The 25,170-nt window shown below is 40.8% G+C and overlaps 1 protein-coding gene across 6 annotated transcripts in view; it reads left to right on the top strand.

The window, feature by feature from the left end:
* CRTC1 (CREB regulated transcription coactivator 1) overlaps nucleotides 1-25,170 on the top strand; it is a 193,820-nt gene that overhangs the window by 143,048 nt on the left and 25,602 nt on the right. For 3 of the 6 annotated variants that reach the window (XM_085638787.1, XM_085638790.1, XM_085638789.1), the window contains exons 9-10: nucleotides 8,031-8,185; nucleotides 8,547-8,786. In XM_085638787.1, coding sequence (XP_085494913.1) covers nucleotides 8,031-8,185; nucleotides 8,547-8,786 — 395 coding nt within the window. Of the gene's footprint in view, nucleotides 1-8,030; nucleotides 8,186-8,546; nucleotides 8,791-19,114; nucleotides 19,120-19,383; nucleotides 19,486-25,170 lie in introns of all 6 variants that reach the window. The other 3 variants (XM_085638788.1, XM_085638791.1, XM_085638792.1) reach the window with 2 other exon arrangements.

Consider the following 25,170-nt stretch of genomic DNA (forward strand, 5'->3'; position numbering starts at 1 on the left):
CGCAAAAGCTCCTGCCACTTGAAATGAGGAGGAGATAGCGAGGTAGCGAACCTCTAAATATCCAACAAACTCTGTTGCAAATCCCAGTTGAATAAATGCACAGTGCTGCCTCTCAGATTGCGGCAAAGCGTATGTTTTTATTTCACATACCGGCAACAAAAAACCAACCCAACGCGTTTCAAATTTTTTTTTTTTTTTTTTTTTTTTTGCTAATAACTTTGCTAGCTTTTGACAAATCTACAATTAACTTCCCCCAAAAAAGGTTATCCAGGTTTGGGTCAGAATGCCAAGTCTTCTGCAGATTTATGTTTTATATTGTAGCAGATTCATCATTGCGGGGTGGGCATACTTAAAATGGGTGGTCAGAAAATGTATATTTGCTAATAACTGTGGCATCATTTACTGAACGCATATGAAATTTGCTATATATTTAGCATGTTTAGTCTTCTGTGGTTATGACTAGTTCAGTCTCCTTTTTCGTTACTATTGATAGATACTCCAATACTTTCTTCTTAAAAACAAATATAGTTTACATTTTACACCATGAAAAAAGCCTGCATCAGCACCTAACCATACATATTTCGTTTCTGTCAGGAAGTCGCTTGTCAGGCTGTCTCATAGTGAACTCTCTCCTCCGTGTGTCACCTGAGGTTTCACAGCTATTGTTGCCCTGAAACGTGTCTCGGAATGTAGTGTTTTCCAGCTAGTTCCCACAATTATGTTGATCACGTTACTATTACATGTGCTACATCTGGATGTCTCATCATTAGATTTGTTGTTTTCCCCCCAAAATCAGATCATTTCAGGTCTTCCCATCTGTTTCTTTTATTTCTCTTGTCTACTGCGTTTTCGATGTACTTCCTTTTTTAAAAAAAATAATAATAATTCTTCTTGGCTAATTTCTCATGTTCATATTCTTCCTGTACTGAAGTTTATTTTCTCACGGAACAACTCCCCTTGTAGAATTTATTTATTTAATCTATTTAATACTGGCAAGTGTTGACTTTTCCCATGTAGTAAACTATAACCTGCTGTGTGTTCTGTGAAGATTTGTTATAGAGCTCCCTTATTTACCTCTAATCTGAGAACAGGACACTCTACAGCCTTACGGCTAATTTTGGCTGTGTTTAGCATTAAAGTAATTCTTACTGATATCGTCCGCAAACTCAGTCACTTATCTTTCTCTCCCTGGACGTGCCACAAGTAAATTATTTATCATAGTCAAAGTAAAATCTATGGCATATAGTTTAGAAATGTCTCTGACCAGAACACCTCCTCCTTCCCCCAGATGAAGAATACACTTGCATAGCTGGGCGTGAAACGGGTTGTGCACAGTATGGGTTTGTTTTTCACCTCATATAGAGGGGCACAGGGGCTTGGGCCTGTACCTAACTCCTACTATGCCCGGACAAATGCTGAGTATTTGTACTTCAGGATGACGGCATCAGTGATGTCAGGTGCCATCACTGGTATAATTAAAAATGTAATTTGTAAAGTCCTAAGCAGTGCATGATGAGGGCGTGCGTTAAGTTGAGTTTGGAAATTTCACCCATGATAAGTGGGGATTGGCTGCAGAGCCTCACCCGTTCCAGGCCCTGCAGACAACCATCTCTGCGTGCAACCTTCAGTTGTGTGCGGCAGAGGTTGGCCTAAGAGCCTGGACTGCAGTCAGACTCTACTCCCATCCTACCTTGGGTGGTAATGTGCTGATAACTTTTTTTTTTTTTAAAACAGGATTCCGAATTCCTATGCTGGCATCGTGAATCTTGTGGGCCAGGGAGGTACCAGGATTCACCGATCCAGTGTAGGATTCACAAATCTTGCAATAAAATCTTTTTTTATTTTTTGAAATAATTATTTTGCTGCCATAGATGCTCCCTTAAGGATCCCCAAATGCAGACAGCATAAATTCACCTTCCCCCACTTTATTTTTAATACCGCCTAGCATTATGCTCAGAGCACCATGTTGGGTAACAGCAATGGCAACAAAGGTTTCTGTGAGGACTAGTCTATCATATTACTGCAGTTGGCGAATCTGCAGCAGGTTTAGCAACTCCTCAATAGACAATAGGAGAAGAAGCTCCCCTAGCCCCATGAGGTGCCTTTATATTTCTGATTGAACTTGGGAATCTGTGGAGAATATATGAATTAACAGTCCAGATAGCTATAAAATTCAACCTCTTAATTCCTACAACGAAACACTTTTTAAATGCTGATTTCTCAAAAACACCAGATTGGTACCACGCCAGCTAAAGGCACTTCCATGAATAAGGTTCAGTTTTCATGCCAAGTTTTGTGTAGATCTGTTAGTTTTTTCTGAATTGGAGAACATTCATTATGTGGGAGTTAAGCTGGGAAATGGAACGCTTGGGACTCCCTAACCACCCCAAACATCTATTTGTTAGATGCTCAAATGATGAATCTACACAACTTGCCATGAATAACCCAAAGTGAATGTACTTTATTTTGGGAAAATTTCATGGAAATTGGCCAAAGTTAACCAAAGTTATTTAAAAAAAAAACTTTTAGTGGCTTTGTGAAATATAGAATGGGCCAATATTTTTAAATACAACCAGGAAAACAACTCCAGAATTTCAGCGTGAGGAAGTGACAGTTCACACCTTAACTGTTGCGGCACAAACACTTAGAGAGTCATACAGCACAGGACACTGTGGGAATACTAAAGTGATATCAGATTATTCTCACTTGCTCAAAATTGATATTTCACTTCCAGGTCAGCTCTTGATCTACCTACCACCCCTCACATCTCCCCATACTATTCTATACTTTATGCTTATCATCTAGTTCACTCTGACTGATGCTAAAAGAAGAAAATATGAAATATTTGCATACATAAATGCAGGTTGCACTAGGAGTGCATATGGAACATTAAATGTATTAAACTTCTTGCATGTATACAAATACGTCAAAAAACACATTTAAAACATTGTACTCCTGTGAGAATATGTATGTATTGCGAACACTTGGGACACGAAATTAGCACAAACGCAAGCAACATCTTCACTCGGACATACACAATACATATGGTTTCAATTAAAGTTTATTTGGACGTAGGTCTTTAAAGCCGATACAAATCAACACCTTCTTGTAGGATTTATTTCAGAACTGTCCATATTTCTTGTAGAGCATAGAAAGCATGCTAAAAACACAATTTCTTTGGGAAAATAAACGGTAGTTCAAATTAGAGCATAACAAAATCCATTTAAATTATTAAATCATGATAATCCATTTTTCTCAAAGATTGGAAGAAGTGCCCAAAACCCACATTTACATTTAAAAAGTGAACACTCACTGAAAGATCAATTGCAAGAAAGCAAGACAAGGCACCAAATTTTTACAATAATGTTCTTAATAATTTCCTGCGCTTAGTTAAAAGAAATGGGCAGTCTAGTGCATTTTCTTTGTAAAGTGCACAGCCAATATCATTTTTTCCTTCATTTCTTTTTCCAACTACATTTGGAAGAGCCTTTCAGACCTATTCTAATTTTAAAAATTTCGAAACAAAGTAAAGGATCCAGCAGTTAATAAAGATTTGGGCACATATCAGAGCTGCCCAATGAAGTCACCGTAATTTGTTTTGAGATAAGTACTTTTTATCTTTCTGATAGGACAAAATCCAGACTGCTTCCCGGCGTAACTTCTTTTGTTGGAAGTGCGCCCAACTATCAATAACCTCAGCGTTTAAAATATCAGTTTTTGACATTTCTCCTGAGAGCCTGAGCCCATTTTAGCTCACTCCATTGAGCTTAATCCAACATTCCTGTGCCATCCTTCCAGGGCTCCCTAAAGATTTTTTTTTTTTTTTTTTTTTATTCTTGTCATATATGCCCAAGAGATCAACTTTACTTCACAACTAATACTCTGTATCATAGATCATTTTGGAAGGTTTAAGACTCCTTCAATGCACAGATTTTCTAGTGGGCCCAAGATATCGCCTTTATTTATACATTGAGGGCCGGATGTACGAACGTTTATAGCGGTTGCACATATGAAATCAACCTGTTTGCGACAGCTGGAAGGCGTTGTAGTGTGTACCAAACCTATTTTGCGAGTCACTATTAGGAAGGGGCATGCCAAGGACGTCCTTTCCTACTATCGAGTCGCAGGAGGATGTGAGATTGTTTTCGACAGCAAATGCGGTCGCAAAATAATCGCATTTACCTCCAAATTCAATTGGTGGTAAGCCAGTCACAAAGGGGAAGGGGCCCCCAGGGGACTCCTTCCCCTTTGTGATTTATCAGCGAAAATGTTTTTTAATACATTTCATTTTTATTTTTGAAAATGTATCCCGTTTTCCTTTTAGAAAAAAGGGGTGCATTTAAAAAATAAAAAAACAAGTGTTGCTTTAATTAAAAAGCAAACACCGACATGGGGCTCAGCTATCCCCAGCAGGCCACCATCCCTGGGTTATTGCCCATTCCCAATGGGTCACAAATTGCAACCTGCCTCATGAACATTGATGAAGCAGGTCATTTGTGACCCCATTGGGAATCGCAAAATGTCCCTGAGACACATTAGTACATTTCCTTTTGCTACTCGCTAAAATTTGCCTATTGCGAATGGCAAAAGGAAATTCTCATACTTCTGGCCTAATATTTCAGCCCCGTAAAGTCCTAGAGAAGGGATTTTGTGCAAAAAGACCTTTGAAAGTGGTGGGAGTGACTGTGGGAGTAAAGAGTGGGAGTGACTGTCACCCATACATTGTGTTGGACTTGGCCCTTTTTGCAAGGGTTATCCCTAAACCTTTGACTTCTTCCTCCTATATTTTCTGACCTGTTTTTGTTTACTTTAGGACTCTGGGCACTCTACCACTGCTGATCTGTGCTAAAGTGCATATGCTCTTTGTCTAAATTGTGATAATGATTGGTTTTCGATGATTGGCATATTGGATTTACTGGTAATTTCCCAGTAAAGTGCACTGTGTGTGCCCAGGGCCTGTAAAATAAATGCTACTAGTGGGCTTGCAGCACGGATTGTACCACCCACACAAGTAGCCCTGCAACCATGTCTCTGACCTGCCATTGCAGTGTCTGTGTGTGCAGTTTTAAACTCCCATGTCAAGCCGGCAAGGGCACCCACTTGACAGCCCAAACCGTCCCTTTTGCTACATGTAAGGCACACCTAAGATAGGCCAAAGGTAGCCTCATGGGCAGGTTGCAATGTATTTAAAGGTTAGGACATGTACTAATGTGTTTTACATATCCTAATAGTGAAATACGGCTAATTTTGTTTTCCCTATTGCAAGGACTATCTCTCCCATAGGTTATCAATGCAGCTACTTTGTAACCTCTTACAAGTGTAATTTCCAATTGGTAAGAGTTAAAGATTTGGACTCAGAATTTCAAAATGCATCTTTTAGTGAAGTTAGTTTTTTAATTGCGTGTCTGAAAATGCCACTTTTAGAAAGTGGGTATTGTCTTAATTTATCATTCTGTGCCTCTGCCTGCCTGTGAAATTCACATCTGAGGGTGGGTGACAGTTGGGCCGTTTGTGCATTCACTGTAGACAGTCGCACAAAGGGAGCTGAGTTGTGCCCTACATATCCTGATGGCCCATCACCTCCTTCCGGCGCTAGGGTGCTGGATGCTAGAGTGCTGGGAGGAGTTGTCACTGACACCTGAATAGGGCTGTGCCTGTCCTCACACAAAGCGGTCTCCACCCCATGTTGTGTGTCTGGAGCCAGGTTAGGGAGAGGCTGGGTCATGTGCACTACAAAGACTTTCCTTCAAAGTTTGCCTTCTTCAGAGTCAGAAACTGGTATAAGTGCTGGAGCTATGACCCCACATTTTTACAACACTTCTGGACTTAGAGGAGATTCTGCCAAGAAGAAGAGCTGAAGAAGCTGTAGAAGGGAAACTGCCACTCTGCTTGTCGCTGTGTTGTGCTAGACTACTGCTTGCTGCTTTGGTCCTGGCCAGTAAAAGGACTGCACTTTGCTTTATGTATTTTGCTTGCCAAGGTTCTCCAAGAGCTTGTATGTGCTTGCCTCCAGTCTCAGGGCCATCAAAGACTTCATCTGCAGCCCCTTAGCTCCTCTGCTAGGAGTTCTGACCTGCCAAGTGATGCCAATTCCAGTTCTGGGCCCTTGGAGGTGGTTTTGCTGCACAGTAAAAAATTCCTGCATTGAACTTGAAGGCCTGTTTTTCCTGACGCAGCACCGCCGTGCTGCTGAAAAACTAATGCATCACCGTGGTGTGGCTGAAGAATTGAAGCATCGCATACCGTGTGGCAGAAAGATTGCAGCAACCAGAGTCCCAAGCACTGTCATCGGTGCTGTGGCGCCCCCTCAGCCTCAGATGCAGGCCCTGCTCTGTGCGGGTGAAAAGAATTGACGCATCACCTGCTCGCGGCTGGAAAATCAATGCAGCGCACGTTTTACCTTCAGCGCATAGACTCAGCGTGGGTTTGCCCAGCATTAACGAACCGTGCCCGAGGGATCTCCTCCCCTCACAGTAGGGAACCGAGGCATCACCTCCCCTCACAGTAGGGAACCGATGCATCACCACCTCTGCGCTGTAGTAAAGACCAAACCCATCACCTCCCTTGAGAGTAAGGAACCTACGCATAGCTATGCTGCTCCTGCACCTCGCCTCCTCCGTGCCCGTTTTAGTCTTTGATTCTGACGCATCCCAGGTACTTTGTTATAAGTGATGCGTCCATAGATTCCTATGGACTGAACTATTTTGAACGTTTTGAAAGTGATATCATTACTTGTGTATGTTGGATTTTTGTTTTGGTCTTGTTTATTTAGATAAATATTGGTTATTTTTCTAAACTTGTGTGGTGTCCTTTTAGAGTGTTTTTACTGTGTTACTGTGTGTTTATGTACAGACGCTTTACGCATAGCCTCTGAGATAAGCCTGACTGCTCATGCCAAGCTACCAAGGGGGTGAGCAGGGGTTATCCTGGGTGTGTAACTCCCTTACCCTGACTAGAATAAGGGTCCCTACAGGATGCAAGTCACTGCCAACTAGAGACCTCCATTTCTAACACATTTCATTAAACTTTAGCAGCGAGCCCACCTGGAATAAGGTGCTTGATCTAATATCCTGCAGATGTTCATTCCAATTCCACTTGGTATTAAAGTACAACCCAAAATACTTATAGGACGTAAATTCTTCTAATGTTGTAATATTAATAACACACATTTATTTTCAAAAATAATTCCTGTACTACTTGTGTAGCTCAGGCAATATTAAGGCAAAAATCCATGTCTAAGCAAATGCAAAAGCAAATTAGAATACATTTATGTACATAATGCATAATCTTCCGCATATGTTCACACGTGTGTGTGTGTGTGTGTGTGTATATATATATATGTGTGTGTGTGTGTGTGTGTGTGTGTGTGTGTGTGTGTGTGTGTTTTTTTGTTACATACATACACAGACATAAGGTCAATGATTAGGCAAATGTAGTAATGGTTACGTCAGACTTTCCAATGAAAAGGCATTTTTTGTATTTTTAATAACTTTGGTGCCATTCGACGAACCTGCATAAAACTCCCCAAAGAGAGTACAACCACTTCCTGCAAACCCTAGCCTGGAGCTTTAGACCATTCTATAGCACATAATACTTACCGCGTGATTGTCACATACTTCACTTCTGGGCACATCAGGCATAGTTCCAGATGTGCTCCAAAAGGTAAGCAGTTCTTAAAGGTTCAGTGTATCTGAGTCCTATTCCATTCCCTTTGGCCAGTGCATACAGAGGGGAAACTCTTCAAACAGGATGGGACTGCTCAAAAGTGTAATTTAAACAGTTGTATTTCAGTCTCTGTTACACCAGCCCTCCCTCAGTGCTACATGTTTTTACAACCTCTCAGGCTATTTAATCAGTGTAAAAATTCAACCGGGTCTTTGACTTTAACATCACATGCTATCTGACTTGGTGTAAAGCATCTGAACGGCTGATCATCAAGGTTATATAGTTGTCATTTTTGAAAACTGTGCTGTCCTTTTTATTTATTGATTGTCTTTCATCCTATATTCAAATATCAACGTTATTGTTAGTTATGCCTCGCTTTCTTGTAGGAATGACGACGACACAAGGCACAATTACAGGATCATCACAGCACCGGCAAACGTCAGTCAGTCCACTGTCTCTGAATTCAGACTCGAGAAGACCGCAATCTCAGCAGATGTCTCCTTTGTCACCAATCACCCAGGTAGGAAGTTCCTGAGAATGTTTGTGTGCCGTGAAGCTAAGCCTTGCTTAAAATTGTCTGGTATCGTATGATTTAGTCAATATCTAAGTGTAGTTGATATGTGCAGCCATTGCTGCACCACTGGCAACTTTTTGCTGCCTGAGGCTTCTCCCCTAAGTGGGACGAGTAAGCCCAGACAGAGAAGCCAAACTTGCTGTGCTTTAGGGACTATCTTTCTCTATCTGCATCTTTCCAAGAAGGCTCAACTAGGCAGATGTGCCTGGGGTTGCATAGACAGGACAATCTGTGCTCTGAATTAATTGACATCCTTAATTTCCTTTGTGCGGATGTTGTCATGATATTTTTTTTTCTTTCTTCCAAGGCTGTGGCTATGGATGCACTGTCACTGGAGCAACAGCTTCCTCCATACACTTTTTTTACTCAGACGACATCACCGACTCAGACGTCAAGTGGACTATCTCAGAATGCCTCATTAATGCAGAATTCTGGTTTGCAGCGTGGGACGCAACTTCCTCCACTCTCTGTCACAATATCGTCCTCAATTCCGCAGTCCCCTCCTGGAAGTCAGTCACAGCCGTCTATGGTGATAGACATGAACTCGGTAAGTCTGGACCAAGACTTGTTGAAGAAAGACACAGTTTTAAGTTTTGCCAGTTTCCTAAATAGATGTAGAAAATTAAATTTTCCTGCCTTATTTGGGTTTCCAGATGTTATTCTGACTAGTCGGGACAGCTGCTAGTTTTTGGGAGTTACTGGATTTTGCAACCTGTTCAATGACTTTGTATTTAAAACACTTATTAGTGTATATTATGCTACATTTTGAAGTGGGTGTGTATTCATGGTGCAAGGTGCAATAATTTAGTTCAGTCGGAAAAGTGACAGAATTACCCTTTTGAATTACTGAAGCCTGCAAGTTGTGATTTCAGTGTGCAAACTTTGAGGAATGTTGCACAAAACTTGAGCAAATACTTGATGTGAAAATGTTGCTTGATCAAATTGAGTGTAGTGTTCAGAGCATGTCCTTTCTGGTTTTGAGTGATTGCCGTTGTGTCCACTCAGTCAGATGAAGCAAAATGCTTATTGGCCTGTAAGTACCTTTTTCGAAAAAGTATTCTGTTCTCTCACCTGTTCAAAGAAGACTGAAGAAGATTTAAACTGTTGTTAATATAAAAGCTGTTGATTTAAGAAACTCCATTCTGCTCTTTATCCGTCAGCACTCTAATGAGACGGTCTGTATGGTGTATCGATAAAACCAGGGTCTAATGTAAGAAATCATGGCCACTGCTCACTGTTGCCCTGTACGCTCCCTTTGAATGGCCTTTGGACAAAGACTGTTAAATCTGAAAGTTGGGTACAGTCTCAGTCCACAGATGTGTTTGCAGCCATGGTAAAATGCGTACTGTTTTAAGCTGTTTTTGTGCTGTGGTATAAAAATGCATTGATTTTCTGAATTTTCTTCTACATATTTTTCTTTCAGAAATGTAGTTGGCAGAGGATGCAAAGGTTTTGCAATATTTACTGCTTTCAGAGCATTTCAAAATCTGTTATTTAAAGATATGCTGGAACCACTTTCCACTAAAGTGTTTTTAGCTTTCTTAAACTACGTTCCCCGGTTAAATGAACACTAAAGTATCTGAACAACCAGAGGACACATCTCCAACATTGGATTCTGGAGTGTTGTGATAAGTTGGTGTGAAAACTTCTAAAACTATTCTAGTGAAATTTTGAAGCTTGCAACACCTTCTTAACATTATTGGAGCATTTGTGTTGTGCGGTGACCAGATGGTCACTACACATGATGCTTGCCATGTTCTTTGTTACAAGTTTATATAACTGTCATTCCTCACACAATGAGAGTAGGCTCATTACATAGTTTGACGTTTCTGTGCTTTGGCCTTCTTTCCCAGCAGCCACTGTTTACAGCTCAGGCCTTTCAGTGTTTTCCAGAAGGTGACTTTGACTTGGCTTTTATGAAAGTAAAATGTTGAGGTGTGGTACTTGATTCCTATCTTAACTGTGCTCCCTGTGGATGATGGAACCACTGAAAAATTCGGTACCTTAAAGCCAATTTATCAGATCCTTTACCAGCTCCCTACTCTTACTTCAACCGTGATTACTTTGATTTCTGAATGAGTCCCTTCGTGGTCCCTTGCATGGCACATGTGTTTCTTCGTATCAGCGGACCAGTTAAGCTTTGGCCTTGAGACTTAAATTTTGTTTGGTTTGTTTGGTTTATTATTGCCATGTCTCTGCTGTCACCTTTTTAGTTTGCTTTGTTCCTCAATATGCTATTATCTTTCCCAAGGACCTCATAAGCAGTTCAGTACTATGTAGTTTTGCTTCAGGGCCGAGAAGGTGTGTGAGAAAGCTAGCTACAGTTAACTTATACTGGTCCTGGTTCTGCGTGCTTATAAACTGTGAACTCCTCCCTCAGAAGTTTACACCATTGGTTGTGAGAGGTCTCCACATAAAGTGCCCCAGTTATCTCTGTACTTAGTCTTGGCATGCTGGGAAGATACCTTAGTTGCAATGGGATGGTACTGGCTGTCAAGAGGCCCAAGAAGAATGTCATATAGTCGTCTGCTGTGCATGTAAATTCCTTGGCACCTTTTGCATTATTGTACAGTAGCTGGTGTGCGTGAAAGGTACTTTTACAGGAAGATAATCAGAAGGCTGTGCATAACCTAAGGATGTAAAATTCATTGTATTGCACTAAATATATTTGCCACGAATTTCTAGTGCCCCAACACCAGTGCAGCATCAGTTGTGGTGTGGTAAGTCATTGTGCTAAAGTGTATCCATGCACAGCCATAGCCTGGATGCTTCCCAGTTTTTTTATACCGGGAAAGACTACATTTTCTTTCTGCCTCCTAGGAGACAGACTGGGGCCAGTGTCGACAGTGATAAGTACCGGGTCTCTCTTGGCCAAGCTAACTAATATTTAGTCATAGATACAAGCTATAACCTCAGGCCTGAGGAAGACAAACTGGCAACAACTGTCATTTATGCCCCACGGAGTGCTGAAGAACAGTCATTTCGGCGACATGCTTTCCTTCCAGTTGGGTTGCAATGAAAAATATGTTTTTAAGACTACCAGTCCCTGAGCTGTGTCACCAAAAGGAAAGCTGTAAGCCTACATGCTTACATAGTTTGATATAGGTGTTCTAGACAAAAATACAAATCCTCAAATGTTCTTTTAATTAAGTTTTGTCCCTCCTTTCCCTTTAAGTAGTTGTAGGTACCTTGATATATTCCCAAAATAACTATTGTTCAAGTACTGCAGCTTACTTGAATATTCCTAAATAGCATTTTCTCTTTCAAAAGCTTCCTTGAGACGCCATTTTGAGGATCCCATTGCCTTCCATTTGAGGATTGGTATTTATATTTTTCCCTCCTCCATCATACTCCTCCAATTGGTGAACTGAACATTCTATCTTCAAGGTGACTTTGAGCGCTAGACCATTGGACTTTGAAGACTATGCCACCAATATGCCTGTTCTGTTGAGCATCTGAATGCATCTTGGATGGCCTAGTCGATGTTTCCTTCCTTGACTGAATGAGTCATTACCTCCAACCACTCCCTCTATTACCATTCATAAAACGGGCATTTAAAAGTGCTCTCAGCCTGCGCTTCTCCATTATTTTGATACCCTAATCTATGCATGTGGAGTAACTCTGTACATCTCCCGTCAGCTAGTCAAACAGAGACTTCTCTAGCTTACTGAAAATAACAATCGCAGTTTAGATATGTATGGGTAAGTGTTGATGTTTTTGATGTACAGCTACTATTGGTGGAATAAAGTTGTCATGGAATAAGAGCTATTTTGCAGTTATTCAGAACTGTAGGAAACATCTCAAATGCGCTTCTTAGATCGAGTGAAAGCATATGTTGCTTCCATTGAACTTTAGTTTTTCACTTAGTCGCGGCTGTTACCACACTAGTGGCGTCTGCCCCCTGCCTTTCATATTCGAAAAACCTTTTGAGTTTATCAGCTAACCAGCTGATATCTACTTGTGTTTTCTAGGCTTCATGCTTTAGGGTTGCAGCATAACCTAAAATGTTGTTTGAGATTTTCCATGAATCTTATCTTTAGTCAGTGACTGGTACACATGCACAGTTTCAGCAGTTGTAGGTTTCTAAAACTAACCCAGTTTTCCTTGGAGTGTATCGCTAGTTTCTCTATTCTGTGCTATCTCACACCAAAATACTCACTGTGTGCCAACAGATCTTTGCAATATCTTCTCTCAGTGCCTATTTGAAGTTGGTGCCTTGCTGTTTAGAATAATAGTAAACAATGTACATGATGCTGACAAGGCACAACAACCACAAGTTTAGTCTGAAGTGTAACATGTCTGCAATAATTAAGTGCATTCAAAGCCATATATGTGACCATAAAACTACCAATAAATTTCAGGTGGGACACTCAAATGGCACAGTGGTTAATCTATGACTTAAACTTTCAGTTCTACCTATAACCTCCAACCATCCAGTATCTTGCAGTGTTTGTGCGAATACACCGATTCAATATACTGGTACCTAAATGGTGACACAATTATCTATTCATCTCCCCTAGAACTAGCGGTAAAGCTCAGGGAGTTCATGTCACGTCACCTCGGAGGAATGGCACTTTTGGCTACAATGATACCAATGTGAAGGAGAGCTTGTGTGTCTCTGTTGGCATCTGTATGTGAGAATGGTACGCAGCACCCTCCTAGGGGGTGAATTCAACTGACCAGCCCAGTGCATCTAACAGGCTTAAGTGACTCCTTTCCAAAACAACCAACGTTGTGGCCTTGCCACACAGTATGTAAGAAGTCTCCACCTCTTAAGTACATTTTGGAGGCATCTTGCCAAACGTACCATTTATCTTTTTTTGGGTTAGATACACTCAGTGCAAGGTCAGTCTGCGTTGAGCTGCAGTTACAGCCTCATGCCCGGAGCATAAGAGCACTTATTCAATCTTTGTCTGATATTGAACCCAAGTCTGACTCCCAGGAAGATTAGGGAAGGAATTTGGTGTATTAATACCTATGGAGTGTTATAGTGGCATGCTAGATTGTATCTACCCATTCCCCTTATAGTGTATTTTGACATAGTGGGAATGAGTATGGGATCTACATGTGGCTTTCAAATGTTAAGCATACCAATTCTCAGTCTCTTACCTAGTTAAATGCCCTTCAACTTCAGTATTTTTAAGTAACCGGTGCAGAAGCATGAAATGGGAGCTGTGCCCTTTGTGTGATCGATCAAAGGATGATTACATTTATAAGACTCATTTAACTTCAGATTTGTCCCTTTTAGAATATCCACAGGCACTAGACGCCATCCTCCGAATTCTCCAGCAGTGCTTCCATCCACCAGTTGGGCCAGAAACACTTTCAATATACTGTGCTCCCCTTTGGCCATACCTTGTTCCCTTGGGTGTTCACGAAGGTGATATCAGTGGTCGCTGCCTATCTTTGGAGGTCGGGAGTGTAGGAATTCCCATACCTCAACAAGTGGCTGGTAATGGTCAGCTTGCCTCAGTCCTAGACCATCTACGAATGATGGCCAAACTCCAGACATCATTAGGTTTTACAATCAGCGAACCAAAGCCCCACCTAAACCCCTTGCAGGAGCCTACATTCATTGGGGCATTTTGGGACGCAGTGTCCAAAGGCTTTTCTCCTCTCACTGAGGATACAGGACATTTCAAATAGGACCCTTAGGTTTCAGGATCAATCATAGGTTTCAGTGAAGATAGCTCTGAAGCTTCCTGGTCTCTTGGCCTCGTGCACTCTTCTCATCCCGAATGCCAGGTGGCACATGTGGCCCCTACAATAGAGCTTCATACTCTGTGGCCCCAGCATCAAGGATCCCTCTTCAACTCCATCAAGATGTTGAGGAAGTCTTCAGTGGTGACTGGCAGACTCCAACCTGACCAGCAGCAGGCTACTCTTACTCCACTACCAGGAGCTCACAGTGGTGACAGGCACATTACTGCTGGATAGGTAGATTTGGGGTGGCAGCATCTGGAAGAAGTGAAGATTGACCCCAGGTGTCCAGCAGTGAAGCCAGCACCATCCGTTTTCTGTAGCTGTGAGCAATCCGCCTGCCCTAAAGCTTCCCTGGCATTCATTAAAAGGAGGCTGATGCAGGTCTGCCCAAACACCACTACCGCCATGTTGTACTGCAGCAAGCAGGGTGAAGTGGACTCCTGCATCTTGTCAGGAGTGACTATGCCTTTGGAGGTGACCTGACTGATCCACTTGATGGGGTCTGTGGTTGCCTGAGCTGATGATTAAGCAGGCATCGCCTAGCTGACTTAGAGTGGTGTCTTCATCCCAAGGTGGGACAGGGCATCTTTGAACAATCTAGTCCACCCAGGCTAGATATGTTCACTTCTGTCAAACACACAGTGCCAGCAATTCTGTCTGCTAGAGTTTCCTCTGAAGCACTGTTTAGGGGACTCGTTTGGCCGTATTTGTGTAAGTCACCAGTTGTAATGTGGTGTGCACAAAGTTTGCCTCACATTTCCTTTAAAACAATTTGTTATGCTTTAATGGGACCTTAATTTTATCATGACATTTCTTATTAACTTGCCCTTCGTGTCTATGCACATCTGATGTCTAAGGATCTTATCTCAGAAAACTGTCTTCCTCATTGCAGGTATGTCCGCATGTGATGCAATTGAACTGCAGGTGCTTCAATGCAACCTGCTTAAACCACCTTTTTTCCTGGACAAATTGGTGCTAAAAACTCTTACAATATTCTTGCCCAAGGTTGTGAATCTTTTCAACGTTGTCCAGTCGTTCGCACTACCAGCTCCATCGTCTTGATCCCCAGAGAGCACTAAGCTTTTACATTGATTGCCAAACGGGCCATTGCATGGATGGTCAGCTCTATGGGATTCCCTGGTGCAAAGAAAGGGAAGGCAGTGCAGAATAGAATAGTCCTCTGCATAAATTATTTTATTGCACTGGCCAAGAAGCAGCCTTATGAAGGTCTGTGGGCTCACCCCACCAGGACCAAAACTGCTACAGCGGCACGGGCGAGGGAGGTTCTAGATATCTGCCAGGCTGTGACATGTGCGGCGGTGCATACATTCACAAAGCACTACTGTGTTGACAGCCAATAGATTGGGATGTAGCCCAAAGTAATTGTCCGTGACCGAGAATAGTTCAAGCATCCAACCCATCACTGTTTTTGTTTACTTCACTGCGAGGCCATAAATACGACAGGCATGCCCAGATGTTGGTCCTGTGGTCCCTGTGCCACTCAAACCAAGCTAAACCTGACTGAAAAGTCCTCCATCAGGGTGAAACCAGTCTTGGTTTGCTTGTGGTTCGGTCTGTGGAGGGGCTGGACTGCTCCTATTAGGGCAGGGCCAAGACTGATTTGCACATGGCATAATTCAAACTGAGATGGCATAGTATGCAAAATAATGATAGACTGCGATGCTATGAAGAATTTTACAGTGCTTAATCACCCGCAAGGGTAGCCTGGTGCCTAGTAGGTGTGCAGTGCTGGCCTCAAGGGGCCTTACTCCAAGAGCCAAGTCTTCAGCTTCTTGAGGTATTTAAGAAGTGATGAGGAGGGTCTAATGTAGGGGGGTTGTTCCATGCTTTAGGAGTGATGTATAAGAAAGCTAGGCACCCTTTTCTGCTTTTGCGTATGCATGGTACGTGTGCAATTGAGAGTCTGGCTGAGAGAATGTTATCCCTGAGAAGTTATCTGTGACTAATTCAAGCATCTTACCTATCAGTTTTTTTGTATGCTTCAGTTGCCAGTCTGGTCGAGCTAGAAGGTCTCTTCTCTTGCTTCGTCCTATAAGACTGTCTGGTTTGAGTCCACTCCCCATGCAATCCACCTTCAGGAGGTTCGGCAAGAGTATCTATTATAAAGCAGAGGGATCTGCTGCTAGTTACCCATCATAAGGACAAGTTACCTACTGTTGGAATCTCTCTTTCTGTTGGAATCTCTAACCAACTCAAGTTTCCTAACACCCGTCCCACCTCCCCATCTATGGAGTGACCTCTTTACTATATAAAAAGGCCCGAGTTAGAAGACAAGCACGCGGTCTTTAGCAATTTGTTCCATGCTCTGTATCCGAGGTTACAAAAGGTGAAAGACAAAAATATGATGTAAGTGTTAATGGGTTCCACTTCTATGCTGCTACCCTCCATCCTTTCTGGGTGTTATTGTTCATTACAGTGACACTCAGCATCATGTATCCGCGTGCAGGAGCATTGCTGAAGAATTCCCCTGATCCAGTCTGGCACCTAGGGATATTCTAAATCTGAGGCATCTATGGGTAGATGAGAGCACCCACCAGAAAGAGTGTTAACAGAAGGTAAGGAATTTGTTCTTAGGGTTTTTTCGGTTGCACCAGCACGCAGCAATAGATTCCACCACCTGGTCATAAAATGGATTGTGTGGTCTTCATACTATATTGGTACTACGGGTAAGTAATTTGCACTTAATCTTCTCTCACTCTGTCTATAGAAGAATTCTTATGTTTAACTTTATTTGTGACAGTGCTTTGATGTACGTCGTAGTAAGCTCGACTAAGCCCCTTATCCTATTTCTCATTCCATCCTAATGCTTCCGTTCCAAGGGCTTTGAAGACCAGGTAGTTGAGCTATGTTAAAACCAATTTCATTTCATTAATTGTGCCATTCTATTTCATTTTTACATACAAGCTGTTGACATTAAAAACGCAGAAGGCAATGTGACGCATTTAAATCCTAACATATTTTTATGTTCACATTGTAACTTTTAATGCAGAAATCCGTTTAGATGATTAACTATTTTGCCATGCAATTAGCATGCAGTTAATTTTATCCATTTGGCTTTAGATAGCCTAAAGTTAAGTTGCAGTAGTGTAGTGAGTGATGAAGAAAGAATGTCACCAGTTTTAGCACAAATTAATTTAAGAGTCAGAGGCCCAAGCTTTTCTTTTCTGTTGTTGTGGCAGTCGTTTTTTGTGACACCTTTTAATCATTCCAGAGCCTTCAAAACCTATAATCAGATCTCGCACTTTGCATACTTTAATTCTCTCTAACCACTTGTCACCTGTATGAGACTTAACTCCTAAACTATTAGTTTTGTAGATGTCTGACCTTTTAGAGCCTGCAGTGTGAAAGACTTCCATAACGTTTCCTACTTTATCAAAATTAAAGTTGGGAGTATGTATGGTAACGTAAGATAATTCAAAATCATTGAGCTACAAATCTAGAAGGTCATTTTTATTTCTGTGTTTAACTTCTGTTGTTTCAGGAAAACAATATATTTGTAAAGATATTTTAGCTCATTGTTCTCACATGGGTTATGACAACCAAATAAACGTAGTAGGTTATTTTGGCATCAGTATGTGAATATAAACCTTTTGTCATTATATTTTTTTTAAACTCTTTAATTCATATTCATAAACCGTTGAAAGTTATTTATTGAAACATTTTACTTTGAAACATACACTGATCTCTCATTCATGGTTATTTTCTAGTTAAACCCTTTGAAGATAAAGGTCTGGGATTTTGGAAAATGTATTGCCTTTGCATATGGACATTGGTAGTGCACTTTTAGTACATATATGAACATTGTTAGTTTTAGACTGTTATCCTGTAAGGTCATAGCAATCTTTTAATCTTAAGCAATAGAGTGAGTGAGAGAATCTGTACTCCGAAGAAATATTAATTTCACATGACACAAATCTGTCTCCTTTTAAGTCAAATGTAGTAATCTCACACCAATATGTATTGTATGTGTTAAGCAGCTAGCGCACAATACAAAAAAAAAATCTGTACACAGGAAATAGAGAGAAGCGTGTCATCCGCATTAAATTTTCATGATTTTGTAATTGGTGCTCTATTGTGTGTGTATATTTATATATACATATATTTTAAAGTAGTTATTTAGCAAGAATAGCCTATGTTGGTTAATGGATATTTTCGAAAAGTGGCTAAAATGTTATGTTGGTCTTTTAAAGGTCTAACATTTTTGCCTAAAGCAGTAAAAAAATAAAATCAAAGCTGCGAGCATTTGAACTAGTTGTCAACACCATATTTCCGATTTGTTGAGAGAAAAAAACATGCAAGAGGATGACCTCTTGGCTTTACAATTTGTTTGAAATTTATGAACCTTTCACCAGCCTTACAAACAAAATGGAGATAGATTTACCTTTTTCTGCTCTGTTGCAACATGTTCAGTCTGACAGTAGAATAAAAAATGTGTATTAATACATTTGACTGCTCGTATTGGGAACAGTTCACTTTCTTTTGTAAAGTGCCTAAGTGAGCACACAGTGTTGGGGAGAAGGGAATCCATGACACTTAGTGAATGTGAAGTGTCTGGAGACGCAGTGCATTATGGTATGTTTTGAGAAGGATCACAGCAAGATTAAGTTTGGCTGCATTGCTTGCATTTACTGCTTCCGACCAGTGATTTTCTGAATTTGGTCATCCTACATAGGTTAACTTGTAATCGTTTGAGGGCATTTGGTTGATTGCATATTTATTGCATGGTTTTTTCAAGTTGTGCAATATTTCTGCAATTGCCAAAACAATGTAATGTAAGTTGCAAACTCAACCGTTTTCAGTATAGTATAAAAGAAAAATATATATAAGTATGGATCTATGAATTAATCTTTGTAAACCCAAAGTGTGAGGCTGTTGCTTTTTAGAAGACTTTTTTTCAGCGTACAAAGACTTTTACATGGAAAATATTTGAAAGAATAATACACATTTATACTGATTTATTTATTGACTCCTGTTACTCCAAATTGTTTGAAACCTTTGCATAAATGGAGTAACCAAGAAATAAAATAACAATTTAGAAAGCTTCTTGTATCAGGGGAACAATATTACTTTGGGAAACGATACAAGCAGACTATGATAAAAATCCATTAGTTAGGTACATTTGTTTAAGTATGTTTTGTCTTGGCTTATAAGGCATAGTGTTCTAAGACAATAAAATAATTTGCTCCTTGAATTAAAATTTCAAAACCGAGTTATTTTCATTAAAATCTTAGTGGCAGTGCACTACCATTCATTCCTAGATTACATTCTAGAATTTAAACTTACTGATGTTTGGGCTTGACATATGCATTACTTTGGCATTCTAGGGCTCTGAAAGATTTTACTGAGCTATAGACCATTGAGTGCTTAGTTGGTAAGGTGTCCTGCGATCCCACCATGTTTAATTCTGTGTTATTCTGTAGGCTTCACTCCAGCAGTACCGCAGTAATGCTGGATCCCCAGCCAACCAGTCTCCCACTTCTCCTGTCTCCAATCAAGGCTTCTCTCCTGGCAGCTCCCCTCAAGTAAGGGTCTCTGTGATTCCACAGGCCTTGCTTTTGTTTTCACTCATGTAGCGGAGTCTTTCCATTGCCGACTTATGGTTTCCCACTGTATCTGTATGTGCATCATGAATCACTAAACGTCTCATCTTGTTTGTGGTTTCATACAGCTGTAAGTGATTGATTCCGGCCATTTTTGGTAGTGATCTGATCTGCATGGACGATCGCCCAGTTTGCAAGCTTTCATCAGCAAAGATCCATACAGTCCGCATTCTTCTACCAAATATCAGTCTACAACAGTTCACAAGGAGGTCGAATAGTATCTTAGTTCAAAAAGATCAAATACTTCCTGTCTGTTCTTTGAGTCCTTATCAGTAATAGTTTTTATAATAGTCATTAGCGGCTAATGCACGTGTAGTTTATGAAAAGCGTTTTAAATCCTCGTTCAGTAAACCACCCAGTCTCCATTCATAATTTTTCCTATATTGCCTAATGTCTGAGATGGGGAAAGAAGCCTTTGAAAACACTGAGCATCTGTCCATCAGATGACTGCATACCCTACAGCCAAGCAAGACCCTAGCCCTTGTGTAAACGTGGATATCATGCCACGGGCTATCATGTTGATAATGGAATGCAAAGGAGAAGGGCTCAACCCCACCTGCTCCCATGTCAATCCAATATGCATAATTCAATGGATGATGTGGAGACAGGTGCACTTTCTACATGGTGATGTCTTTTAGGGGTGATGCTGCCTCTGCTCAACAGATATTTCTTCTGGGGATTCCTATTTCACCAAGTCATAAAACATTTATTTTTCTTCTCCAGGATCTCAAGCTAAATAAATCACCCTCCACTGACTTTGTGTGGCGTTTGGTTTTTATTATTTGCATTTATTTTGCCAAGATGTTGCGTTTTAATTTCACTAATAAAACTCAGCTGCTTACATCAAGTACAAGCAATTTGAGAGCCTACTGAATCAAAGGTGTTTACGTATGATGCTGTACATACATCAAGAATATATATATGCTTAAAATTTTGTATTGAAAATCTGGAGATTGTATCGCACTTCTTACAAATGAAAATAAAATCGAAAAAAGCATTTTCGATTTTATTTTCATTTGTAAGAAGTGTGATACAATCTCCACATTTTCAATACAAAATTTTATTTATATATATATATATATATATATATATATATATATATATATATATTCTTGATGTATGTATTTTTGTGACCACCTTCTAATTCATCCTTATGGCAAGATCTACACCATTCATCCCTATTTTCAAAGTATAAAGAGACTTCCTGGATGTGAAACATGATTATGTACTAACACCTAGCTTTGTAAATCCCTACATAATAATATATTTGAATTCTACTTAAAAAGTTAGCAGAGAAACAGCTTATCTTATAAAATTAAATGATTTGCTGAAAGCCATTTCTATTTCAAACTTGCAGAGAAGTTTTGACATTTGCCCAGTCTTGAAATCTCTCCTCATTAAACCTTGGAGCAGGCTCTGGGTGACTCAAATGAACCTAGATGGCCAGATAATTATGTTCTGAAATTCATAACTAGCCAGCGAAGATGCAAATTGTCCTTATTTCTGATTAGACTTCTTCCTTTCTTTATCCCACCTTCATTTTTACTATTGCCCTGGTGTAAAAGCTTATGAGGGTGCAAGAAAGTTATTTTAGTAGACAAGTGTATCATTAAACATTTGACATTAAATCCACTCAGAGGTCAGCTTTATCATTCCTGATGCTTAAAGAAAAACAAACTTGTTTTTACTGTCCATCTGCAAATCTCTAAACACATATCCCAAAGAGAGCTATGCCTCCAATATTCCCAAGGTGAAGTTTGATATTGTTTTCTTTTTTACACTCCTTTATTCCCTTAATATTTTTGTCCGTAACAGTGGCTTCCCGATGGTTAATTTCCGGCAAAACTCCTTTTTCTGAATTGCTACCAACCATAATTTCCCCTGGGGCAGGTTTTACTTCATGACTGGTATCCATTGCTGTTATTCCTTTATATGTAGTCTTTTATATGCACTCGCTGAAAAATGCTTGACGTCTCTTCAGGGATAGTTAGCACTATAATAAATACAATTATTTTATGGGTACTGATTCCAAATGCCCTACTGCGCATTTTAGGTAGGTTGGTTTTTGTTTGGTTTCTTTGATGAAAACATTGCAACAGGTGTGATCGCTTAGGTGCAGCGATTATTTCACTTTATATATCCCTGTAATTGTCAGAGTTTTGACTGAGGGTATCAAATAATAAGATTCAATTAAATAATATTAATTTAATAATGTCAATAATGCCAAGAGAATGTGTATAACAAATTATTGAACCAGGTCCAAAAAGTTATTTTGTCAAGAGATTTTCAGAACTCTGTTAGGCTTGCATGATTCAAATGGTGATATTTGTTCTAATTCCCTCCTTGGTATTTAGGTTGTTAGCAGAACCAAGTATATTGCTTTCCATTGGGCTGATTAGTTTCCAGTCTTATGAGCTTTACTTGGAGATTTATCTGCCTAGATGATGATATATAGATAGATGATAGAGAGCGAGGAAATGTGGCAGAGGGTGAGACCCAAGAGTGGAAGTCAAAAGGACACTTTATGCCTCTTCAGAGAATCATTTTATGCCTCGTCAGCTTCATTGTTACCTGCACATAAGGTGTTTGAAGAGTACGGTTTTCAGTTGATCCTGAAATGGAGGAGGAAATGTGCTTTGTTCTATTCTGATGGAATTCCATATTCTCGGCACCTAGCATAAAGATGCCTGGTTACTTGTTTTCACTGTTTTGTAGCCAATACTGCAAGCCTTGATAGTGATACGCGCAGGTGGCTGCTTGGATAAAGCTCTTTCCTGTCATCAGATGGTTCTATGGGATGAGAACAAGAAAGATTTTTCCTCTGTGATACACTCTTGGAGGAGTATTTCTAAATGTTTTCTACATGTTTCTATTTTCGTTTTGTTTAATTGATCTTTAAGGTTTGTCTATTCTATATTTTGTATGCATTGCAATCTTTGAAATTGAATTCAGTGGTAAATCAGCTGCCAAGCTTTCTAGGTCATTTGATGCAAGTGATTTTAATAAAGCAAGTTTACTCTCTTATCTGTGTTCATGGTTTCATTCATTATTTTTCTCAAGGAGATAAAGAAGTAATGTAATAAAAGGTGGGTTTTTAGAGCGCTGCTTGTTACTCGAGAGAGTACCCAGGCGCTGATTGTGCTTGAACTTGAAAGGATTAAAGTTGTGTATGCCACAACAAGGTCAATCCTTAACGCATTCAAAATATGAGAAGCCATTCAAGCCTAACAGGCGCTTCCAGCTACGTTGCTTAACGACATTCGTTGATGAAGTAATTTAGGTGAACCCCATGTCCTGCTTTTGTAATGTTTAGACCAGTCAGTTTGTTTTTGCTGAAGTCGTTGAATAAGTTCCAAGTCTCTTGTAAAATGCTGCTATCCCTTTTACAGAAAAGCGAAAATCTACCAAATGGAGCTTTTGTCACAGAAATGATAGGCCCATATGACGTTCAACCTAAGCCCACAATGCCCAAGTGTGTGTTGTCGCCTATCTTTGGATTCTTTTTGCTGCCATTGGGTTTGGAAGCATGGTCCACAGCGCTGAATCACCGATTGCTGAAGGAGTGATAGCCCCCACTGAAATGGGAGTTAAAAAAAAGGGCTGTGATTATCTATTACCAGTGCAGACGTTAAAGCAAAAAACCTAAGAGAGACATTAAAAGAAAGAACATTGATGTCAAAAAGCATGCACCCACTGTGCTACTGGCGTTCAGTCGGTTTGAGCCAAACCATTTGAACTTGAAGCCCCTGAAACGGTTACAAAGACATGAAGCGCTCAGAAGTCGAGGAGCACCCAAACATACCAGCCTGAGGGGTCCAAGTCAGTAGAAAGCAGAGGGGACAAGCCTAACCCTCGGAATTGGTTCCCAAATTGGGTTGAGCTTGCAGGAAGGAAAAATATCTGAAAAATGCGTCTTTATCTTTGAAAAAGAAAGCCGGTTGATGTCAAGCAAGAGAAAAGAAAAAACTTCAGCTGAAGGCTGAAATGGCTGCTTTACTTGGGGAAAAGGAACATTGTGTTGATCAGGGATGGCCTTTAGGATCCTCACAAAGGCTTTAGAGAGCAGAGAAGCTGAGGGAAGCCACAAAGAGTGAGAGTGGCCAGCAGCTCCAGAACGGCGGGAGGATGAGCAGGAAGATCTTCATGGGGAGGATGAGCAGTAGGATCAACCCATGAAAGAGGCTGCCCAGGGAGAGTTAAATATATGGCAAGACCTTGACTCTGCCTCCTCAGTAAGGGACTTGACTCTTACCCCAGATAACTCAACACTGCGCAGTGATCAAAAGGAATGCAAACTTGTATGGTGGCAGCGGGAGTAAGAGCAAACATAGGCATGTTTTCTGCTAGAAACCCTTCTGCTGTAGCAGAAGAACAGCCAGTTCTTATCCATGCTCCCTGATGTCTCAGACCAGTGGAACGAGGATTCCAAACAAACAGCATCATCTAATCCACTCACACTAAGGATGAAAAGAAATAAAAGCACTCTAGCAATGATATGTACATCAGCAGCCATACACAGGCTAATTCCATCTTAAGTATGTTACGCTTTGTGTATTTATTCGGGACACTATCCCCGCAAGGGTATCCTGGCACTGAGCTAATGTGTGTGCCCAGAGCCTGGCCCTACCTATAGTAGGATAGCTAATTGAGAGGCTAGGTCTTCAGCTTCTTGTGGAATTAGAGATGAGGGGAGGAGGGTCTGATGTGGAGTGTGTGGCTTTTCCACACCTTCGGAGGGATGTAAGAGAACGGTCTTCTTAATGTGGTTTTGTGTACACGTGGGATGTGTGCGAGTACAAGTTATGCGGAATGGAGTTTTCTGGGTGATTGGTGGAAAGGGGGTGTGAGTGTTCAGGTAGGTGGGGCTTAAAGTTGTGTAGTGCCTTGTATCTGTGTGGGAGGATTTTGAAATAAGCACATTTACATATGAAGTTCCAGTTCCACTGTGTATTAGCTGGCCTGTGGTCGTGCTTGCCATTGGGCTGCGTTTGAGGGAAGGCAGGGTGTCAGTGCTTGTGGTGATCCAGCTGTTGAGGTTGTTGATGGCTTTCGGTAAGTTGCTAGTGTGCTCAGGCCAATGCCCAGAGAGGCCTGAAGCCCACTCTTCTTCTTTGATACTTTTCCAGCTGTGGCAGGCAGGGCCGGTGGTGGTAGGTCTGTGGTGGTGCAGGATAGGTATACTGAAACTGATGAGGGCGTGGTCTGTCCCGGTCTTAGTTGCTGGCTTGTTGACTGTGATATTGCTGGTTGAAAACTGGTCCAATAGGTGCCCAGCGATGTGGGTGGTTTTTGTAATGTGCTGGGAGCTGAATCAAAGGGCGGTAGACACAATCTTTCGCACCTTTGGTAATACACAAATAGATCTGTTCGCAACACATGCACATGGAAATTGACTGATTCACATCCAAGTCTTGCGTCACCTATTCCAAGGGAATGTCTGTCAATAGAATTGCCAGGGACATTTGTATATGTCATTCCACCAATCTTTTTACCTGCAATTATGGAGATTTCTGTCTTTCAGGAGATTTGCAGCAATCTGCCACTGCAAATCTGAAAATCATCACAGCATAGAATTTCATGCATTATACTTCATATTTGGTTTTCGTT

The sequence above is a fragment of the Triturus cristatus genome, chromosome 12 (assembly GCF_964204655.1).
Source record: "Triturus cristatus chromosome 12, aTriCri1.1, whole genome shotgun sequence".
Taxonomy (NCBI): Eukaryota; Metazoa; Chordata; class Amphibia; order Caudata; family Salamandridae; genus Triturus; species Triturus cristatus.